At 37.8% G+C, this 24,086-nt stretch overlaps 1 protein-coding gene across 4 annotated transcripts in view; it reads right to left on the bottom strand.

The window, feature by feature from the left end:
• Positions 1 to 1,271: 1,271 nt before the first annotated feature.
• LOC132133738 (anoctamin-3-like) overlaps positions 1,272 to 24,086 on the bottom strand; it is a 78,939-nt gene continuing 56,124 nt past the window's right edge. For 3 of the 4 annotated variants that reach the window (XM_059546667.1, XM_059546668.1, XM_059546669.1), the window contains 14 exons: positions 15,644 to 15,726; positions 15,471 to 15,497; positions 12,973 to 13,113; positions 11,881 to 12,045; positions 10,553 to 10,589; positions 10,328 to 10,439; positions 10,056 to 10,113; positions 8,697 to 8,794; positions 6,615 to 6,760; positions 6,091 to 6,243; positions 5,703 to 5,850; positions 5,285 to 5,371; positions 5,069 to 5,174; positions 1,272 to 1,675 (listed from right to left, as the gene is read on the bottom strand). In XM_059546667.1, coding sequence (XP_059402650.1) covers positions 1,493 to 1,675; positions 5,069 to 5,174; positions 5,285 to 5,371; positions 5,703 to 5,850; positions 6,091 to 6,243; positions 6,615 to 6,760; positions 8,697 to 8,794; positions 10,056 to 10,113; positions 10,328 to 10,439; positions 10,553 to 10,589; positions 11,881 to 12,045; positions 12,973 to 13,113; positions 15,471 to 15,497; positions 15,644 to 15,726 — 1,544 coding nt within the window. In that variant the 3' untranslated portion in view covers positions 1,272 to 1,492. The remainder of the gene's footprint in view (positions 1,676 to 5,068; positions 5,175 to 5,284; positions 5,372 to 5,702; positions 5,851 to 6,090; positions 6,244 to 6,614; positions 6,761 to 8,696; positions 8,795 to 10,055; positions 10,114 to 10,327; positions 10,440 to 10,552; positions 10,590 to 11,880; positions 12,046 to 12,972; positions 13,114 to 15,470; positions 15,498 to 15,643; positions 15,727 to 24,086) is intronic. The other variant, XM_059546671.1, reaches the window with a different exon arrangement.

Raw genomic sequence — 24,086 nt, forward strand, 5'->3', positions numbered from 1 at the left:
GGTGATGTGGGTCGTTTTGGCAAAATAAAGACTTGACTTGACTTGTGCATGGAATGATGGGACCATAAGCACATACAATACATGACACTCACACATCAATTATGTTCACACACGCTACAAAAACCAGGCATGTGGACAAAAGGACATAGTCTTATTATAAAATAATGAAAAACAAAGAAACAACATGCAATCAAAGAATATCATGCATGTTATTTACATCACCATTTTGCCAATTTTGGCTAATTGTTTTATTTATTTTGTTTTGACAAAATGAGTTATCGTACTGAAAGACAGATCTGCATATCTTGTCAAGGCAATGCAGTACATAAAAACTGTTCAGTTGCATAAACAAACTGATTTTTATTTGGTAAACTTTACCAGAAACCACTTTTGTAACAAGAATCACAATGTGAGATGCTGGCAAGCAATGAGAGAGGGCATATCGTTAAATATGTTCATACGTAAACGTCGTCATGTTGCCTGGTCTCCAGGTAGAGAACTGCTTCACAGCGGGATGATAGCTGCCACGCACAGAGATGCAGACAAGTAGGTAAGCAGAAAACAGGAACTTCAAAAGCCCTTCGTCTGCATGGTAAACAATCCAACCGCAAAAGTGCTCCATTCAGAACTGCGACAGAACACAGGTGAAAGTGCAGTGCCACTGCAGGCCATGCTGGGAGGGATTCGTGTTCAATGAATGTTGTGAATGATAATACCCACCCACACACTGGAGTTTACTGTGTGTTAGAAAACACTGTAATCCATTGATCTCAATGTTGATGATGCTTCACATGAACGATGGTTTGCAAAAGTGAATATCCTTCTTGCGCTGCAATGTACGTTTGTTGACTATTGAGAAGGCAGGTGGGTCCAGTTGCGCTTTTGGAAATCCTGTTTCATTTGCACTTGATTTCAAACTAATCCCAATCATTCCATACGCTCAAGACACATTTATATAGACAAAATGCCCTATCAGAGCTTTCTGTATTGCAGTGGTTCTCAAACTTTGCCAGACTGCTTTCATAAATACTTTTAGCTAATGAAGCTAAATTAACCAACAGTTTAAGTAGCCAATCACTACAGTTTGAGAACTACTGCTCAAGTGTGTAAATGCACTCAGCAGGATGAAAGTATAGGATAATCAGAGGGCTCAGGTAGGGACTGAGGAAGATCCTCTTTGGTGCAGAGTACAGCTGCCAACTCCTGGCTCTAAAGGCCCAACCATAGTTAAGATTTGACCTCAAACACTGAATCCACTCCCTGGTTTGTCACAGCAATGAAAAGTGGGCAGCCCATGGATGCATGGAGTCAAAGCTAGCCATCCAAGGTAGCAGAACGGTTGTACATGAATGTCTGTGTTCACATGTGTGCTGCAGTTGTGCATGTTGCAAAGACGCTTGTTTGCCATTCTCAAGTCTTTATGTGCTTTTGTGGGTGGTTCGTGCAGTTCTCCAGTGGGCATTACTGTGTGTGTAATTATGGACAGGCATGGCTAAGGCCACTCATGGTGATAACGTTTGCCGTTCTTTTTCCGCTCTTTCTGCAAGTGCTCCAGTTCTGCCTCATACATCATCTCCTGCATCAGGTATTTCTCCCTGCGCATGCGATCACACAGGTCTTTGGGCATGTCTGGAATCATGTGGGCTATGAAGGTCTTAATGCCAAACACCAGGTGCTATGGAGAATATAACAGACAATCAAACAATGGGAAAATCATAAACATTAAATAATCTTAGATTGAATTGCAGTATTGAAAAGTAGCTAGATTAGCCTTGTGTGAAGGAAGACCAGTGCCATCATGGTGCCATGACAATGAGCACTTCAGAATCTCAGTAGTACTACATACTAGGAGATGTAGATGTAGGAGGTAATTTGGGTATTTTGTGCATACTGTTTTAAGAATACTACCTATTTGGACATACTACTCATTTAACTATTTTTCCAACATGAACATATTCTGGTGGTTCTTGGCCAGAATAAGTCTTTTTGCCAAGAGTCAAAAGTCTGGCTCCTGTTATTCGGCTAGTGTGACCGGTTCCTCTCAGCCCAGTGCAAGCAAGGCTTGTACAGATGATAGCTGGCATGGAGGTGTTAACAATTACGCTAAACGTCTCTTGTATCAGTGCCTAATGCACTTCTTGAGGCCAGGACAGTTAAGTTCATTACCTACACAATGATCATATACCAGCTGGCCTCCGTTACACTCACCCCACTTAATCTCACTCCCATCCGGGTCATGGCACCACTGTAATCTGTTCTTTCCAGGTCACTCCATGTGTGGTTTGAAGCAGTGATGGAAGTCAGGCACATTAACAGGACTCTAACACCGTGTCTACACCGGATGTGACAGCTGTCATGTTGTGCTGCACAGCTCCACAACAACTAAAGGATGTCTACACTGTAAGCGGCAATGGGAATTTTTACTGTCTGGGACTTTGGACGCACTGCACCGTGCGTGCAGTGCGTACACTATAGCATACACTATACACTATAGCTAGCAGCCATATCACCCTGCAGGCCAAGACTGGTTGCCCACTGAAGCTAAGCAGGGTTGAGCCTGGTCAGAACCTGGATGGGAGACCTCCTGAGAAAACTAGGTTTCTGCTGGAAGAGGTTTTAGTGAGACCAGCAGGGGGTGCTCACCCTGTGGCCTGCGTGGGTCCTTAAGGCCCCAGTGTAGTGATGAGGACACTATAATGACAAAAAGCACCCGTCTTTCAGATGAGATGTTAAACCGAGGTCCTGACTCTCTGTTGTCATTAAAATGTATGTCCTTCGAAAAAGAGTAGGGGTGTATCCTCGGCATCCTGGCCAAATTTGCCTATTGGCCTCCTAACCATCCCAATACACTGATTGTCTTCATCCCTTTGTCTCCTCTCCACCAATAAGCTGGTGTGTGGTGGCAATATGGCTGCCATCGCATCATCCAGGTGGATGCTGCACAATGGTGGTGGTTTAAAGACTGAACACTTGCACTTGCAACAGGTTTAAAGACTGAAGCCTCTAATGTCAGCAGTAGTGCACCTCCTGAGGCCAGGGAAGTGAGGTTTATCTGCATTCCCATCTTGTACCAGCTGGCCTCCATTACACTTGAACAGGGGTGTCTAAACTCTGCCCTAAAGGGTCGGTGTCCTGCAGAGTTTAGCTCCAACTTGCCTCAACACACCTGCCTTGAGGTTTCTAGCATGCCTAGTTAGATATTGATTAGACCGTTCAGGAGTGTTTAATTAGGGTTGGAGCTAAACTAAGGGGGTAAATCAGTAGCTAAACTCGAGAGGTTGAAAATCTGAATGTGATAACTTGTCATATTAATATTCGTATTTGTAAGTTGAAATTTACACTCACAGCTCTGATGTGAAAAGCTGAATCTTTCAATTTGCTGCACAGACAATGATCCAAACGCCTGTGTTTTGAATTTGAAGTTGTAGATTAATAGTCACAAATGTGTAACATGACATTCACACATACACAAATGTTTACGACATATTTACTTTTGCGCTTTACCTCAATATCGCTCCACAACGTCAAGTCGGTACTTACAACCTCTCAGATCTGTCAGTACAAGTTCAAAACCTAGTGCTCTGATTTTTGCTACTCCTTTTGCGGTATTCCTGTTGCAAAACTCACTTGTGGACTTGTATATGCAGATGTGATTGAGCAGAGCTGGGGGCGGGGCTTTGGTGCGAATGAAGACATTTTATTGGTCGATGCCCGACCAATGAACAACGGCAGCCATAGCGACTTGTCATGAAAGACATTTGTGTTGTATGCATATGTATCAGTTATTTGTAAAAACACTGCAAACTATTTTCACTGAATATCCTTAGCTTTTACAGGATTTTAAGTTAAGATTTTAAGGTATCAGTTGGTAGACAAATAATGCAACATTTTTCATGTATATCCCACTGCATATTGCTGTAATAGAGTTGCAACTTGATGCTGTTGTTTTTATTTTTGCATGTTTTGTTAAAATAATTTAAACTTCTTCATTGGGTTAAATTCATAATTTGCTTGTCAGTAATTAACCTTTTTAAATGCAACATTAAAAAAAACTTATAAAAATCGAGTGTTTGATAATGTCTAAATTTACATTAAAAAGCAAAACCTAAAAAATAAGCAGTTTAGACATTATCAACCACTCAACTTTTATATATATTCAATGTTGCATTTAAAAAGGTTCATTACTCACAAGCAAATAAGGAATTTAACCAAATTAAGAATTTTAGATTATTTTTAAAAAACATTAAAATAATAAAAACAACAGAGTTATGTTGCAACTCTGGTACAGTGATATGCAGTGGAATATACATCGGAAAGATGTTGCATTATTTGTCTACCAGGTAATACCTGAATGATTAATCTAGTGTCTTAAAATCCTATAAAAGCTAAGGATATTCAGTGAAAGTGTTTGCATACATATGCATAAAACACAAATGTCTTTCTTGGCAAGTTGCTATGGCTGGCGTTGTTCATTGGTCAGGCATCGACCAATTCAGACCAAAGCCCCGCCCCGGCTCTGCTGTCTCACATCTGCATCTCACAAGTGCACAAGTGAGTTTTGCAACAGGAATACCGCAAAAGGAGTAGCAAAAGTCTAGGATTTGAGCTTGTACTGACAGATCTGAGAGTTGATCTGAAAGTGCCAATTTGATGTTGTGCAGCGAAACTGAAGTGCAAAAGTAAATATGTTGTAAACATTTGTGCATGTCATTTTCTTTGTTTGAATTCCAATAATTTTCAATTCAAATTCCAATTCAAAATACAGGTGTTTTGATCATTGTATGTGTGTGCAAATTGAAAGACTCAGCTTTTCACATCAGAGTTGAGTGTAAATTTCAACTTACAAATACGAATATTAATATGACAAGTGCTCACATTCAGATTTTCAACCACTCGAGTTTAGCTACTGATTTACCTCCATGCAGTAAGACCTTACTTGGATATGTCTGACATGAAACCCATTCAGAGCTTATGCCAGTTTTGTGTTTACAGTGGCTCCCATGAAATGTAGGCTGAGATTGTTAACGGTTTTTACTCAAATAAGTTTATAAAAACGTGAAGCACTGACCTCAAAGACTATGATAAATGCTAATCTGGCAGCCAAAACATGCCAGAACTGCAGGGTGAACTCATAGGGTTCAGGACTCCATGGAGGCGCTCTGTAATCCCGATACCTGTACAGGGATATAAGACAAATTTTACTCAAATATTTACATAGAGAGAAAAACAAAACAAAAAAACAACAACAACTTAATGGCATAAAACAATATGAATGTTGTAGTACCTGCAGTATCGAGTATGAAAACTCCCATTTTTTAATTCGCCCATATCAAAAACAGACAAGCTGTTGTTCAAGTATCCTCTTAGACATCTTTGTAAAGACACATAAAATGCAAATACACAGAATTAGTAAAGCTGAATTTGGGATTTTGAATGCAACCAATTATCTTTTGTAATCAAGTTACATGAATTTGTATGTCTAAATACACTGAGTACAATTTGTTCAAGTTGATTAACTGAATTTATGATTTTCAAAATAATTTCACAGAAATGCACTGACATGGATGATGGTGAAGCTGAATTTTGGCAACCACCCATCACCACCAGAGCGGCTAACCAAATAAATCTTCTCAGCTTTACAATGCACACACCACTGGTGTGTTTGACCTAGTAATTGCTGCTTGTAATTGCTGCTTTCTTACTTCTCGTGCCGGTAACCCTTGTCCACACAGGGCCCATATTTAAAAGCATAGACAAAGCGAGGGATGTAATCTGAAGTGATGGCAATGACAAAGGCATTTGTTATGACAGCCACAACTCCAATTCCCTCCAGGATACCATGCCAGATTCCTAATGATAAAAAAAAATCTATCAAACCAAAATATACTGACATTTACCAGGACAGATTATGCATAAATCTATAAAATAATCTGCTACATTAAAGAACATTAAGCATTTAAATATTCTGTATATACATGCTAACATTCAATATTTACAACAAGCTAAATGTAATTTTAACAACTGACTGTTGTGTTTCTTTTATTTAGATAGGAATAAACTAACACCAGGCTAATGGGGAAAAGGACCAACCAATGTCAGTGGCTCGGGCAGGCATCGGTCTTCTCCACTGCGTGACAAACTTGTAGGCGTCTAATCGAATCTCAATGATGTTGTTGAGCAGAGCAAGAAGAGGAGCCAGAGGAAACGCCGCCACAAAGATTGTAGTGAAACCAAACTGCAGAACTGTACAGAAAGCATATGAAATTTGCAGGCAATCAAGATTACAAGCAAATAATGAGACAAACTAGAATATTTTCAGTATAATCAAGGGGGTCTAACAATTGCTTATTTAAGGCAGCAGCATTGGCACAAATGTTTGCCCAATGGATTGCAAACATGCTGCCCTGTTAAACATACTTACTGTTACATGTTTTTGTGTTACTGTGGTTTTAACAAAGCAGCTATCAGCAACCTTCAGTTACATTAAATCAGATGTGTTATTTCGAAGATAGCGGTTGTTTAACTTAAACTATGTAATTTGCTGCTTGTTCACCATGACAGAAAATGACACACTTCACCAGATCTCACAATAAGTGTTGTCGAGCAGAACTCACCCATCTCTAGATACTCGTCCACCAGGCCATGTGCGTTCATGGGCTGCAGGTTCCAGTCTCTATCCCACTGCGGCAGCTGTTCTTTACTGTTATTCTGCTCTCCTGCTCGTTTCATCTTACGCCGGGACCACCAGTTCTGCAGCAGCCTGGAACAGAAAAAAATGTAAAAATGTTTAATTTGATAAGTTATATAGATTGATGTTTATGTATGTATCTAAATAATCAAGCAACAGAGCAGTACATTTGCTTTACTATGTTAGTCAACACTATTCTTTTAAAGCACAACAAAAGATTATTAAAAAAGCAATGATTTAACACTTTTGGACCCACTTCATATTAAGTGTCCTTAACTGCTGCTGCTATGTACTTACATTTAAATTAATCATTTGATACAATGCACTTATTGTGTACATAAATGCTTTTACATTGTAATTATATTTGAAAATACGATCCTGAAATTACAACTGTTATTAATTTCTGTAGTTACATGTTGACTCTATATCTCAAACCTAACCATAGCACCAAACCTGCCCCTAACCTTACCTGTATCCCACCTCAATAAACAGCAAATATATATATACATAAACCTTACTTTTTACAAGTCTTCTGTGTTCCATGAAAAAGACTGGTGAAATAAGTGTAAGTTCATAATAAGTTATTATTTTTTTGGAAAATGGAAGAGAGTGGAAGAGAGAACAATAATGATAATCTAAACTAATGTCCCTCAACATGTTTACTGACCGTCTGTTAAGTACACTCTGTTGTCGAGGAACTTTCTGATGAGGCATTCATTTCTCTCTGCACTGCAGTGTTGGCAAAATCAGCCAGACGTGAACGCAGTGGACAGGAACTGAGGACAAACTCTCTCTTTGTATGTCCAGTGCAGCAAACATATCAAATGGCTAATAATTGAGTGACACAGACCTCTGTGTTCATACACTCAATAACAAAGTCAGATCTGATGGAATAATGTAGATATTTAACAACATTAAAATGTACTACAAAGAAAGATCAAGGATTGACAAAGAGACATGAAGAAATCTGTATGACTGCAGCTTAGGTTTAGGTATTAAGAAAGAACCAATACAATCAAACTAAATGCAATTTACCCCATCCTGGAGGAAAAAGAGTGTATCAAGAGTTGATTGGCCAAGTAAGACTCCAATTACGAGCAGTTTGACACAATAAGTATCTTCCCAAATCTATGTGAAATATGCCAGCTGTATTGTGTATATACACAATATACGATACTTGTGTGATTAGAACATGATAGGCGAGAGGCTGAATAGAATTTCATTGGTTAAATTGGCAATACAACATTTAGGTTGATAGCCAGGTGTTTTATAGCCTTAGCCTCCAACAGACCATTCATGAATTATGTATTTGCAGTTGTGATTTGTTTTAATTTGCTGGTGTCTATCTAATTTGTGGGAGAGAACAGTCATTATTGCAGACATTATACCAGTCCCAATTTTTTGAAGGGCTCTTAAAATGAACTGTTTTCTCCTTGTCTGCTTGTCATCTTTGACATCTCAGGATAGCTTGAAAGTCTTGGTTAGCAGCTGAGAATGCCCCGTTATTTTTTCACATTAACATTGTTGTAGTTCAGAGATGTCATACAGACATGGATACTCGGAGTCCAGCAGTATTTATTTTCTCTCTGTTGTTGTAAGTGGAATGCGATGGTTGGTGAAATTTGTCCCGCCCCTCCTCCACTGTGATTGGACGATAGGGTTAACAGTGACACTGATGAGTTCTGTGTTTTACCCAAAGATGCTCACCGCATTGTCACGCTGCTGCCGTTTTTGCAATAGAAACAGTAATGTGGCTAAAGAGCTTACACATACTGGTGAATTAACCATTACAGAAACATAAAAAATGTTTTTAGAATCTACAGAATAAGCCACTGTGGATGAGATGTTAGAGAGCTTCAAACTAATGACCCCAAAACAGTGAAAAGATTTTTCAATCATTTAGAAATGTCTGGATTGTTTTAAGATACTGCAGGAGGGCCAGTCATCGTGTTTCATGGCCTCCCCAGGTCTGCCCCTCTGATACCACAGTGTGTCTGCTGATACTCACGGGTAGCCAAGCTCCATGAAGTTATTCCAGATCTGTTTCAACACCATAATCACTCCCATCTGTAGGCACAGGTCGATCAGACAACCACTGGGATGACACTAAGAGAGAGAGAGAGAGAAAAGCATAAATATTTTGGTTGCCCTTGTGAAATAGAAGTACACTTTGAAAATGTAAAAGATGAACTTACATAAGTGCAAAATGAATATTACATTTTTATGACACTGCGTGTTAATAGCAATTAAATTAAATGGTAGTACTGTATGCAGTTTAATATAGTCTAAATGTATGTCAATGCATTTTGTATAATTTTAGTGGGGCTTTTTTATGACACTCTAAAATAAGACTTAAATGCACCTCTATATAATGGTGAAGTTGCAATTTAGTACATTTAAAATACAGGCCCCATCATACACTCAATGCAATGCAATGCCAGGCTCGCGCGACACAAGTGTTTTTTGCTAGTTATTGTCACGTCCTGCACCACATTGTTTAAATAGCAAATGCATTTGTGCCCATTTGTGCGTCCATGGGCGTGCTGCTCTGAAAATAAGGTGTGTTCAGGCGCATTGACACGTTGCTATTTTGAGGCAACTGAAATAGACCGTGCCTTTGACGAACTGAAACCTGGCGTGAGCGCAACTGGCCTTTAAAGGGAATGGGAGGTTAGACTCTGATTGGTTTTGCTCCAAACACACCCATGACTCATTTAAATAATAGGTACATCTGCATCCCTTTCCCGTCATTAAACTAGCAAAAGTGGATTCAGACATGCCCTAAGTGCACTTGCGTCATGCGCTTTTGACCAAAATATGGGCCATTAACTTTTAAATGTAATACTGAATACTCAGATAAATTTGAAATTAAATGCTGTGCACATGCTTTAGTATGTTAGGGTTAGGTAGTCAACACGTAAAAAAAAAGTACTTTCATAAGCTCAAAAACAAATATTAAACAGTTTTTTAAACTGTACTCTTAAGTAAAACTTTTCATTTGACAATTGGACTTTTTAAAACTGTTAAATGAAGTCATGAAAGTGTACTCTCTCTGTAGGTGCAATTAAAATGAAACTGTCTGCAAGATCAGTTCTTAAGTTAAGATTTCCAAGTTTTATAATTCAATACAATTTACCACACTTCTTTTTTCACAAGGGTGGTTTTTTATTATATTACATGATTTAAAACAGTACACTAATGTTATGAGCAACCACAGTTGCAATAATGAGGCAATTGTGTCTGCACAGAATAATGACAATTTTTATTGAAATCTCATGGCAGTTGCGTAACTGAGGCAGATATTTGATCGTGCCGAAGGGCAATAATAAAAGTGTGAGAGGACTCATTACGGCCTCATATCACCCACCTCCTCCATCCTCCACCGGTTGAACAGCTTATTATAGTCACCCGGCCTGCCAGCAAACCTGCAGAATACACACAATCACAACACACACACGTCAAATTAGCTTTGAAATTCAATTAGCCGGGCTATTCTGGAGAGGCATTTGTGTTAGCGCTGTATATTTCCTGTATGAGTTGATGCCAAACAGATCTTAAGTGGTATAATCTAGGCAAATGAAAGCAGCAACAGCAAACCAAGAACTGAATAATTCATCAACTAGGTCAAAAGTTGCTTACCTTCCTAAAAAGAAAGCTATGTAGAAGGTCGAGCTGTTGAGATTGACGAACTGGAAGAGGAACATCTTGAGGGCAAAGCTGTTTTCCCATTCTGACTCTGTCCGTGGGTGCTCTAGATCACAAGTGAACATGTTAAAATCATTAGGGAGCAAAGCACTGCATGGTACAGGCGTGAGGAGAGTTGCACTCTCAATCAATAGTAACTTTGACTAAATCAATACTTACCCAGGTTTGTAAGTAGGTAGGCCACTTTCTCATAGACCTGGGGGGTAAAAGGAAATTGACTCAGAACTATTTTTTAGACTAGGCTGAAAATATGAAATTAATAACATTTTGCAAGAGATTTACATCTTATGCCATTAATAATTATTTTAATACATGGTTTATACTAATCAACAGGACATCAGTACATTTATTTATTTATTAAGAAATTAATAGCTTTATTCAATAAGTATGCATAATGTAAATGCATAGTGTATAATTTATAATGTGTAATGTAAATAAATGTACAGTGTTATAAATCATTTATATTTTAAAACAAGCTGCGGTTTTGAACTTTGAACTTTTATCAAAGCATCCTAAAAAATGTATCACAGGTTACATAGAAATATTGATCAGCACAACTGTTTTCAACATTGATAATAATCATAAATGTTTCTTGAGCAGTAAATCATCATATTAGAATCATTTCTGAAGACTGGAGTAATGTTGCTGAAAATACAGGTGCACATCACAGAAATAACAATATATTACAATAGAAAACTGTTCAATTGTAATAACATTTTTGAGCAGAAAGCATCATCTTTAAAGAGTAAAAACCCCAAACTTTTGAAAGTTAATTTAACTCACTATATTTCCAATTAAGTTGCAATGTTATTAAGGGAAGTCACTCTTTCATTGAGTTGAATAAATGACTTGCTGTTTTAAGGATGCAAACAAAACAGTGTAATAAAATATATATTTGCCAGCAACCACCTTACATTTTATGCCTGGGAGCGTCAGTATGCAATAGTATTCAATCATTTTGATGATTTCATTATGAGGCTCTGGCATTTCAGAATAACATCTGAGATGCTATGAAATAAGAAAAATGTAAAAATAATAAAATAAAAAATAAATAAATGCAAATGTCACTGAATTTTTTTGCATAGCCATGGAAACACTTGGATTAACCGCATATAACTATGCTGAAAAAAATTGGAATGTATTTTATTTAAAATCTATATTATTTTTATTATTATTACTGACAGTATCATCAAATATTACTAATTGAACCATACCAAGAGAGAGAGAAAATATCAGTTTACATTTTATCAATGAGTTTAATTTTGCATTAAACTATTTATTTTACTTTGTACTTATGTTTTTATTGCTTCAAAGTGCATTTTGCTTTCATTTAAGTTCTTGTGGCAAAGCCCTCCAAAAACGTATTTCTCTTTTTGTGTGAAACCTCAGTGTAAAAAAGTTTTGTGTATCTTTTTGAAAAGTTTGTTTCTTTATTGTGTCTCTCTCTGGTGTGAAGAGGCCTTCGGGACTAGAGGAAAGACACTAACCACATTCAGAGACATGATGATCATGAAGTTGATGCAGACTCCAGTGCCTGAGGTGGCGAATTGCCAGTTCTTCTTCACAAACTCCCACTGAAAGGAAGCAAACTTCTCCATAGCAATGAGCCGGAACACCACCACGGCAAACACGGCTGTCAGGACCAGAGAGATCTGAAAAAAAAAGATGATGAGAGGTGAACAGGATGGATTATTTGAGATGGATGGATATATATTGGAATCTTGCAGAAGTTTCCCTTTACAAACTTAGATATAGTTTTGATATGCTTTGACTTTTAGTTCAGGGCCACCAGAGGAAGACAGCTATTTATGGTAGTGCGACTGTGTGAGCTAATTTTAATCAACAAGAAATCTAATAAAAAAAAAAAAAATTATAATGATTTTAATTTAAAACATAATTTCGGGCTACAAATAGGGTTCCGAGTTGAAAATAATGGAATACTGGAACTGATGGATGATTTTCATTCAGACGCTTGCATTCTTTTGCATGTGTGGATGAAACACTGGCATAAAATATAAATCATACCATGTACAAATGCATCTTAAAAGCACCTTTCTGTCAGCTGTGAACAAAAAACTACAATCCTACCTTTTCATGGTATGTACACAGATGTGGTGTGCATGATTTGGCTTTTGTGTAATTACAGTGTAATTACACAAATGAGTATTGAGTGATATTCATTATTTCATAACAGGCTACTGAGAGCATTACATTCAATAAGTACTGTTTTCTAAATATTCTCAATTCCTTCATTTGCAAAATTACTAAAATAATTGGGTAATTCTTAGTTTTACAGTACCCTTGTTACACATTACATGCATTAACTAAAGAAATAACATGCAATAACAAGCAACTAAACAAAAACTAAGCATTACTCTAACATTAATGTTAATTAGTTATTTCTACAATGACTTGTTGAAATAAACCAGTGTTTGTGAAAATGTCAAGAAACAAAAAAAATATCTAATTTGAAATGAAACCAGAATTAAATTCCATAGAATTCCCGTCCCAATTTTCATGACGGGGTGGTGATAAATCTGATCTGCTTGTTGTAGCTTCAGGGATATATTGAATCTTACCATGAAAAAGATTCCCGAAACAGACACCATGAGTCGGCTGAGTTTGTCTGTGAAGGGCTGGAAGGGCTCTGGTTTCCCTGAGATGGGGTTTGCTCTCTCCTTCCGGGAGTATTTGGCTTCAAACTGGGGCCGTAGTTCCTCCTTTTTTTAAAAACAAAAACAACAACATCATGTTACTCATGAAACAAGTGGCTGAAGATCTTTTTACAGATCTCCTGAATGATTCTCATCACACACAGATGTTCAACATCATCATCTGTTTCGGTTGGACATGATGATGTCAATCCAGAGGCTGTTTACATATGCTGAATGAGTTAACATAAGAAACTTCAGTGCCTCAGCATGAGATCTATTTATTAATACATTCCACAATATGACAGTTAAATAAGGAAGAGATTGTATACAGCAGCAGTTCTCAAACTTTTCAGGCAAGTTATCACATCTGATCAAGTCACACCATCCAAGTATCACCTAATCACCACCATACTGTCCTGCACTGTCAAGGTAAGAATGTAGGCTACATAATAGAAACACAAAAATATAATAAGACTAGTTCACTTAAAAATTTAAATTATGTCATTATTTACTCTGCCTATTGTCTTTCAAAACCCCAATATCATCCTTTCTTTCTCAGAGCACAAAATAAGATATTTTCAAGACTGTTCGAGCTCTGCTTTTCCATACAATGATAGCATATAGTGACCTGGCTCTGCTAAGCTCTAAAATAGAAAAAGCACAATAAATGTCACATAAATATAGTTAATGTAAGTAGTGTGCTACATTCCAAGCCTTATGAAAATAATTTGATAGGTTTATGTAAGTAACAGACCAAAAAAACAAAAATAAAACAAACAAAAAAAAAACAAGAAGAAGCTTTTTACTTCTTCAGGAACAAATTACCAATTAAAACTTTAAATAAAGTTTTTCTAACAACAAACGTTTAGCTGTACTGTGTTAACGTGTACACTAAGCACTTATAATGATGATGTATTTTTGTAGGGCAACCTGTAAGATAGCATCACCCTGGTTCCCTCAATAAAGAACACAAACCTTATTTCAGGCAATAACCAAAATCCCATTCAGTAAAACCACTGACTTCAAGCTCAATGGAACTGAAAGTGTTTAAATCCTAACTTGTTTACAGGTTTTGTTCAACAAAAATACACCGAGCCTGCATCACTTTGTGTAGCACTTTGTGTGTTTGTGTAGCACTGTTAGGTCATGAACCACAGTTTGAGAACCACTGTTATACAGCAGAAATCTACAGGGCAACGAATGCAAACTCCAGACGTACAGCAAGTATGAGCCACATCTGATCGCTTTGATCTCTGGGTTATTTTGAGGTGTTCCCTCAAACGCATTTCACACAAAATATGCACAGAACATCAATTCACCATCACTCTGTACATGCTGATGTTATGCGGTTCACAAGTGCTGTTCACACTGAGACTTCATCACGGGAAATTGTCAAGGGAATGTGTATGAGTGTACATTACTACAACTGGATGTCTATAACCAAAATGTTACTGGTGTGATGTGCAACTGGCCTTAGCTAGAAAATATGCTTACAAATGAGATTCTGTTTTGACAACAAATAATACATCATATGAATAAAATTAACGAATTATTAAATCAACGCACTTAGAATGACGATTCACCACATGTAGGCATAGAACAATTATTTTTTGCTCACAGAAAAAACATTGGCTCATTGGAAATACCTGCCTATACCTAGAATTTTTGCAAAACAGCAAAAATGGACAGTTACATAGAATTCACACCAGTTTTCAACTGAAACGAACACTAGTGGCAGTAAAACACCAACAGCTTTTATTCCTTTTCATTCAAATTATGACTACAGGGACAGATTATTGATTAATAAAACCATATATGTAACGTTTAACGTAAGTGGTTCTTTTTTTATCAAATACAAAATTAAATTAAATGTATGCATTTAGCAGACGCTTTTATCCAAAGCAACTTACAGTACATTCAGGTTAATTTTTAGGTATCATGTGTTCCTGGGATTCAAACCCCCAACCTTGCGCTTCATAGCGCAGCGCTCTACCACTTGAGCTACAGGAACACTAATACAATTGAGGGTTAACATTTTAGCAACACTTGCAACAACTAATGTAATAAAATGATAGCAGAATTACATTCATCTTTTGGATAAAACTGAAAGCGTTTTAAGTGCCACTAACTGGACATTTCACTTTGAATGTTTTGAATGTCTCGCAAATATTTCAAGAAGGAATGTAATAACATTTTATATATATATATATATATATATATATAAAGATTTTCCAATGAGCCTGGTTTGCTGCAAAATTAATGTCTTACGTCTTGCTGACATTTTACTAAAATCAAAGAATGGCACGCAACAACAGACGCTTTGTCAAAGCTAATTCGCTGTCAGTGTGAACACACTTGAGTCATATTCACATTAGGAGCAAGGCATGCACAATACAACATGATACGGTAGGAGGCACACTCACAGAACACACCATGACACAGGGTTTACACTATAGGAAATACAACAGACAGCACATAGATTGGCCACACACCAGTTACAGTTGTTCATGAACTTAATGGTCATTTTAACAGGTTTCAAGAAATTTATGATATTTTTAAATGGAACATAAAGCAACAAACAGGAAGGCAGGCTCACCTCCTCTTCCTCCCAGTCAATCAAATCCCAGTCGTAGGTTAGCTCCGCCCTTCTCCTCTTCCAGAACTCAAGGAATACCGTGGCTGTGACAGCACAGGAGGAAGTGGTAAGATGTGAACACAATATGAGCAAGAGCTTTCAGATACAGTATGGTTCTATTCAAAGTTACAAGGCTTATCTAAGTTAGGTGAGTAAGGAAGGTCATCTTAGGCTCAAACATATGTACAGTATACAGGAAAACAAGTCCTTTAACTATGCAAACTCAATTTCAGGCATCGTTAAGAATGCAAATGTCTTTGTGGGCATTTGCATAATCCTCCTCCATGGAGGTTTTTTTTAATATGTATATTTTTAAGGTCAATTACTGCCTATAACAACTGCTGAGGAAGTTTGTTGTATTTCAACACATTTATAGCCCATTTAATCCCATTTGTGGGTAGGGTATAAAATATGTTGGTGATGATTTTTTACATTGTGTGAATAGTCACATGACCACAGCCATTGTGTATTTGCCACTCTGAAAGATGATGTCTGTGCCAAGTTAAAAAACACAATATGAAAAACCTGTTATAATGTAGCTACAACTCTCACATTTGGTTCTTATGACATTTAAAGCAAAGAAAGCAGGCCAGGGCCCACTACTCGACTGTGGCAAACATAAAGGGTGACCTAAGTACTAAAATTATTAAAATGATTTAAATTTAGTTACATTAACAATCTTAATTAAAATGCATAAAATTAAAAGTACATTTCATCTTAGATACAAAGGCTTTTAAATGTCATATTGGAAATGTGCAGCAAAAATAAATAAATAAATAAAATTCAAAGTATAAGTAAATATTATACAACCTGCTTTTGGTCTTATTTTTGCAATGTTGAGAGGAAACCAAAGTCATTTAAAAATAATTAAATTATATTTTTCATCTGGATCAAATATGACCTGAATAGAATACAAGGATTGTAACTCTTGATTGCAAGTTTGAATCTTGTCTTTGTCTATATTCGTTTTCTCCATTCGCAATAATTTAGCTCTGATGAAAGCATGTGTCGAAAAATGCTGTAAATATAAAGCTTTATCATTTGATTATTTCATTTCTCCATTCCACAGGTGTTGCTTTTTTGCTGTTTATCAAAATACTTTTGTCTTTTCCACACACATTGCTGGTTTCGTGAAGTTGCACCTAAATAACACCACAAGACTGGTTATACAGTAATAACAATAATATAGAACACATGATCACAGATATGTGTTTATCATATTACACCAGCTTTGAATGCGCAACCAAACAGGGTTTTGGATTAGAACTATCCATTTTTATAATGTTTCATCTCACTGGTAGATATTCAGATTCAATCTAGCTTGCAGATTGTAATCAGTTATATAATTCAGAAGCATGAATTTTTTACAGTATCAAAAGAACTGAATTAGGCACTAAAAAGGAATACTAAATAAACTGATTTAGGCACTAAGAATGAATACTAAATAAATCAAAGTAAAAATAAGATAAGTTCTGTTAGGTTTTCATGTTAAATTTAACTATTAAAACAAAAAACTGCAACAACAACAACAAAAACATCTGGGCTCTCTGAGTTCACATGTCCCTTGTTTCTACCAGAGGACTGTATGACCCACTTTTGTTGAAAGCAAAACAGTTGGAATGGAAGAAACTGATTGAGAGACCAAGAAGAGAGACAATGTTTAATTTTTAAAGCCCAGTATTTTTGCTGAAAGCTGTCTTCACATTTGAGCTTAGACTTGATTTAGACTTGCAGATCCACCTGGGTCTCTCAGTCAGGAACAATACGCTCCCCATCACAGTGTTCTTACACTATTATGACTTTTGTCAACATCCCCCAAAGTAGTGGACTCTTAAAAGGAAAGCACTAAATTCAGCTTTTCAGTTGCCACCCATCTCTCAAAATCACACAATTATCTTGTATTTACAGAGTTACTGAGGTGTCCTGTATTTTCCATGTAACCCATCCAAAGTGCACACACACAGCAGTGAACACACACCCAGAGCAGTGGGCAGCCCTTTATGCTGCGGCGCCCAGGGAGCAGTTGGGGGTTCAGTGCCTTGCTCAAGGGCACCTAAGTCCTGGTATTGCCGGCCCGAGACTCAAACCCACAACCTTAGGGTTAGGAGTCAAACTCTCTAACCACTAGGCCACAACTTCCCATGAGGAGGTCAAACCAGCGCATGGTTATGTTAAGAGTTGTGTTGAAGTCCTGACCTCAAGGTCATAATGTCCTTGCTCTCTCAGTCGGCCATTCTACTTCCCTAATTTGTTTACTCTAGATTGCCATTTCTACAGCTAATAATTTAATCATTTACACTTGTAGAATAAAAACCTAACAAGCCAGATAGCATTCAAACAGCCATTAGTCAAATACTTTCTGAATCAATTTTGTAGCTCATTTACCAACTCTCAAGAGCTTCTACAAACATTCAAGAGCTCCTACACCACTTAACAATAACCTGATTATTAATCACCGGACACTTGCATCCACTTACCACACCATTCAAAAACACACTCACCACAGTCACTCGTTGGCTGGTCTCAAGGTTACAAGCTTCTCAGCAGGTCTGTTATTTACCTGTCAGCCTGTCGATCCCAGGATCCTCTGCTATCCATTGAAGAACTAGAAGTTTCAACCCAGATAAGACTGCTTATTCTTCTTTGGTTGATCACCTCAGTTTTGATTCCCCTATTCAACCCATGGCCTCTGTTTCTACTGTGGATCCAATGAGCACCAGTCCTGCACCTGCAACCATGCCCAGTGGTGAGTACTATCGAGATCACTCCAGATGTATCTTGCATGCATCTTATAAATGCACTTCTTATGTATCCAATCCTTTCCAGTCAAAATCGTCATGGACTCAGGAGCATCAGAAAATTACATGTCCTCCCACAACCTTGCTGGATTCAAAATTCCCCGCTGCAAAAATGACACCAGCTACCAGATCACCACTTTCCAAGGAAAACCCCTGGGCAAGGGCCTGGTGCGGCACCGCACACCAGAGGTCATTCTACATATTGGGTGCTTCCACACCGAATAGATCTCGCTACTGCTGCTAGAGGAGGCTGTCGTGGACATCGTCCTATTCAGTCCTGTTCCTCCTGATATTCCCAACATATTTCTGATATTATCGATCAATCTTAGATTAATTTCGATCGTTCACTTTTATGTTAAATCAGTGAGTGCAGTTCATCTGCATTGCGTTAGCACTCGTTAACCTGTCATTAGCATTTTCATTCATACCTATCGCCGTTTTCTTTTCTCTTCCTCTCTCTCGCTCCTCACTCTCACTCCAGTTTTTCACAAGTTCATCAAACAACTGTGGCAAGAATATTTCATCAAGCACGGTGAGTAATGGCTTCTCCTGCTATTGTTATTTGCCCCTCTTGCCACATGTACAGTTTGTCTATCTCTGTCGCTGATGAGGGATTCACATGTGATAAATGCAGGGAAATAGTTAGACTGACAGAGAAGATTTCAGAATAAGAGACAAGCATCCAAACTTTAATTGAGGACAGTAAGAATGTTAGGGCTCTAGATACGGCTTTGGATGCGTCTAGCTCAGGGATTTCTGTACATTGTTCGGTTCCGGAAACATAGCCCTTGCAGCAGGGCAACTGGGTGACGGTGAGGCAGCGTAGTCGTGGGTGAAAACACTGCTCTTCTGTTCCGATCAAAACATTAAACAGGTTCTCCCCACTCAGTGATACACCCACTGAGAAACCTGATGAAAGTGCTCTAGTTATTGGCGATTCTATTGTACGGAACGTGAATATAGAGACAACAGCCACCATAGTCAAATGTTTACCGTGTGCCAGAGCGCCTGACATCTTGGCAAATTTAAAAGTGCTGGCTAATGTTAAACGTAAATACAGTAAGATTGTTATTCATGCCGGCACTAATGATGTTCGACTTCGCCAGTCGGAGATCACTAAAAATAACATTAAAGAGGTGTGTGAACTTGCAAGCACTATGTCAGACATTGTATTATGCTCTGGTCCCCTCCCTGCTTACCGTGGTGATGAGATGCATAGCAGATTGTCATCACTCAATGGCTGGATGTCTAAGTGGTGCCCACAGAATAACATAGGTTTCATAGACAATTGGACAAGCTTTTGGGGCAGACCTGACCTGTTGAAAAGAGATGGTCTTCATCCCTCCTGGGGTGGCACCACTCTTCTCTCTAGAAATATGGCAAATAGTCTTAGAGTTAATACTTGACTAACTGGGGCCCAGGTCAGTAAGCAGACAAACTGGCTAAACTGACCATGTGCTAGCTGCCTCTTGTCACAGAGGTCAGTTAATTCTCAGCACATAGAGACTTTTTCACCTAGATATCACACTATAGAGACTGTGTCTATTCCCCGAACTAGAAAATGCAAAAAACATCCAAACCAAGCTAAGAGTAACAATTTAATTGAGGTTCAACAAACAAAAAAAATGATGCAATACGGATAAACAAATGATAATGCTTGGCTTATTGAATATCAGATCCCTTTCTACGTAAACACTTTTTGTAAATAATATGATCACTGATCATAATCTAGATGTGCTCTGTTTGACTTAAACCTGGTTAAAACCTGATGATTACAGTATTTTAAATGAGTCCACCCCCCAAGATTACTGTTATAAACATGAGCCGCGTCCAAAAGGCAAAGGGGAAGGTGTCGCTTCAATTTCTAACAATGTTTTCAGGATTTTTCAGAGGGCAGGCTTCAAGTGTAACTCGTTTGAAGTAATGGTGCTTCATATACTGGCTACTGTATACAGGCCACCAGGGCACCATACAGACTTTATTAAAGAGTTTGGTGATTTTACATCCGAGTTAGTTCTGGCTGCAGAACAAGTTTTAATAGTTGGTGATTTTAATATCCATGTTGATACTGAAGAAGATGCATTGGGATCAGCATTTATAGACATTCTGAACTCTACTGGGGTTAGACAACACGTTTCAGGACCTACTCATTGTCAAAATCCTACTCTAGATTTAATACTGTCACATGGAATTGATGTTGATAGTGTTGAAATTATGCAACCAAGTGATGATTTTTTCATTATTTAGTTTTGTGCAAACTTCTGCTAAAATTTTAAATTCTACTTCTTGTTACAAGTATGGTAGAACCATCACTTCTACCACAAAAGACTGTTTTGTAAGTTATCTTACTGATGTATCCGAATTCCTTAGCATATCCAAAACCTCAGAACAACTTGATGATGTAACAAAAACTAGTTTTTTTTTTTTAAGAAAGTGAATGTGACGTGACATTCAGCCAAGTATGGTGACCCATACTCAGAATTATTGCTCTGCATTTAACCCATCCGAAGTGCACACACACAGAGCAGTGAACACACACACACACACACACTGTGAACACACACCCGGAGCAGTGGGCAGCCATTTATGCTGCGGCGCCCGGGGAGCAGAAACTATGGACTCTCTCTTTTCTAGCATTTTAAATACAGTTGCTCCTTTACGTTTAAGGAAGGTAATGGAAACCAGTCTGACACCATGGTATAATGAGCATACTCGCACCCTAAAGAGAGCAGACCGAAAAATGGAGCGCAGCTGGAGGAAGACAAAACTGGAGGTATTTCGTATTGCTTAGCGGGAAAGTAACCTATCCTACAGATAAGCATTAAAAACTGCTAGATCCGATTACTTTTCTTCTAGAAGAAAAAAAAACATAACCACAGGTATTTATTCAATACAGTGGCTAAATTAACGAAAAATAAAGCCTCAACAAGTGTTGACATTTCCCAACATCACAGCAGTAATGACTTTATGAACTTCTTTACTTCTAAAATCGATACTATTAGAGATAAAATTGTAACCATTCTGCCGTCAACTACAGTATCGCATCAGACAGTGCACTATGGACCCCCTGAGGAACAGTTCCACTCATTCTCTACTATAGGAGAGGAAGAATTGTATAAACTTGTTAGATCATCTAAACCAACAACATGTATGTTAGACCCTATACCTTCTAAGCTCCTAAAAGAGGTGCTTCCAGAAGTCATAGATCCTCTTCTGACTATTATTAATTCCTCATTGTCATTAGGATATGTCCCCAAAACCTTCAAACTGGCTGTTATTAAGCCTCTCATCAAAAAAACCACAACTTGACCCCGACGAACTAGTTAATTATAGACCAATCTCGAATCTCCCTTTTCTGTCCAAGATGCTAAAAAAGGTAGTATCCTCACAATTATATTCCTTCTTAGAGAAAAATGGCATATGTGAGGATTTCCAGTCAGGATTTAGACTGTATCATAGTACTGAGACTGCTCTCCTTAGAGTTACAAATGACCTGCTCTTATCATCTGATCGTGGTTGTATCACTCTATTAGTTCTATTGGATCTTAGTGCTGCGTTTGACACTATTGATCACAACATTCTCTTGCATAGACTTGAGCACTTTGTTGGCATTAATGAAAGTGCATTAGCATGGTTTAAATTGTACTTATATGACCGCCATCAATTCGTAGCCATGAATGAAGAGGTATCATATCGATCACAAGTGCAGTATGGAGTACCTCAAGGCTCAATACTAGGGCCGCTACTCTTCACGCTTTATATGTTACCCTTGGGAGATATCATCAGGAAACATGCTGTTAGCTTTCAATGTTATGCTGATGATACTCAGCTCTATATTTCTTCGCAGCCCGGTGAAACACACCATAGTCGATATAAAAAACTGGATGACAAGTAATTTCTTACCGCTAAATTCTGAAAAAAAAACCAGAGGTGTTAATTATAGGACCTAAGAACTTTGCATGTATTAACATAGAACACTGTCTAAGACTTGATGGCTGCTCTGTCAATTCTTCGTCATCAGTTAGAAACCTAGGTTTGCTATTTGATAGCAATCTTTCCTTAGAAAGCCACGTTTCTAGCATTTGTAAAACTGCATTTTTCCATCTCAAAATATATATCTAAATTACAGCCTATGCTCTCAATGTCAAATGCAGAAATGTTAATCCATGCATTTATGTAGAAGCAGGAAGTATGACCATATTAGCCCGGTCCTGTCGACACTGCACTGGCTCCCTATCAAACATCGTATAGATTTAAAAATATTGCTTATTACTTATAAAGCCCTGAATGGTTTAGCACCTCAGTATTTGAATGAGCTCCTGTTCCATTATAATCCTCCACGCTGCATTCTCAAAACTAATTTGAAGGCACCATGGTTTTTTGGAAAAAATGTTGTATTTTGACATCAAGTTTTCAAAAGCTTGTGGCTTGAAAGGGCTTAAAGATAGAGACCTACTGTCGATTAGAAAAATGTTTGGCATGATCAAAGGTTTATGTGGGGTGTAAATATATTCATCTAATTTGCATATTATGACGTCACCAGGGGCAGCCATCTCGAATTTCATAATATTCAGGAAATATTAGATATTGAATTGATGTTTGATTGAATTGATGTTTGAACATATTTGCATGTTTTTGTTTGTGTGTCTTTTTTATCCTCATTCCAAATCATCAGAAAAAAGGAAGCCAACAATAAAACAGGAGAAAGTACTAAATTATTACTACACTATATAGTAGTAATGTGAACAGTAGCCTACTTTTTGATCAGTTCATCAGTAATATTCAGGAAATCATAGATATTGAATGGATGTTTGAACTTATTTGCAAAATGTTTTTGTATTTGATTGTTGTTGTTGTTTTTTGTTGTTGTTGTTTTTTTGTCTTTTTATTCTCATTCCAAATGATCAGAAAAAAATGGGGAAAGTAGTACATTATTACTATATTACTGTGCCATAGTAAAATACATGTGCCTAGTTTTTTGATCAGTTGACCAGCTATCTGCCTAATCAGGTATCTATGTGACACAGTTCATAGTTCTTGAGAGTATGGTTCCTCTCATTCATTGCATGACACAGCGCAGAGTGCACCTTCTCTACACAGACTGCACCTGTACTGTCTGCCGGCCGTGCATTAGAGTGTGCGCGATCAGCAACAGCTCTCCTATGGACACTATGACCACGTTCACCTCTGCCACCCGCATCCCTGTTGAGCAAAGGGTCGAAATGATCGCTTGTTTGTGCTTCGTGAACACTCTCGCCTTGCACGGCGGCACCATTTCGCTGCAAAGATGTACCGCGAGAAGATCGACCATTAGACGGCGATCGTCATTTCCAAAAGGCAAATATTCCCCTTCAGATTCAGAATCGGCAAACAACATTTGCAACACATCCTCGCGGTATAACTTTGTATTAGCCATCTGGCGATTTTCTCTCATAAATCTCACTATTTACACTCACGCTATGAAATGAATTGCTTCCGCATCAATGACATGAGAGCTCACTTACTCTGCTATTTCCTCGAACACATTGAACAGAAACATGGCATAATGTTGGTCTAGAATCAAAGTACTACATGTCTGCCATCTAGTGGAAGGGAATACAAATTAG

This window comes from Carassius carassius, chromosome 50 (assembly GCF_963082965.1).
Source record: "Carassius carassius chromosome 50, fCarCar2.1, whole genome shotgun sequence".
Classification (NCBI taxonomy): Eukaryota; Metazoa; Chordata; class Actinopteri; order Cypriniformes; family Cyprinidae; genus Carassius; species Carassius carassius.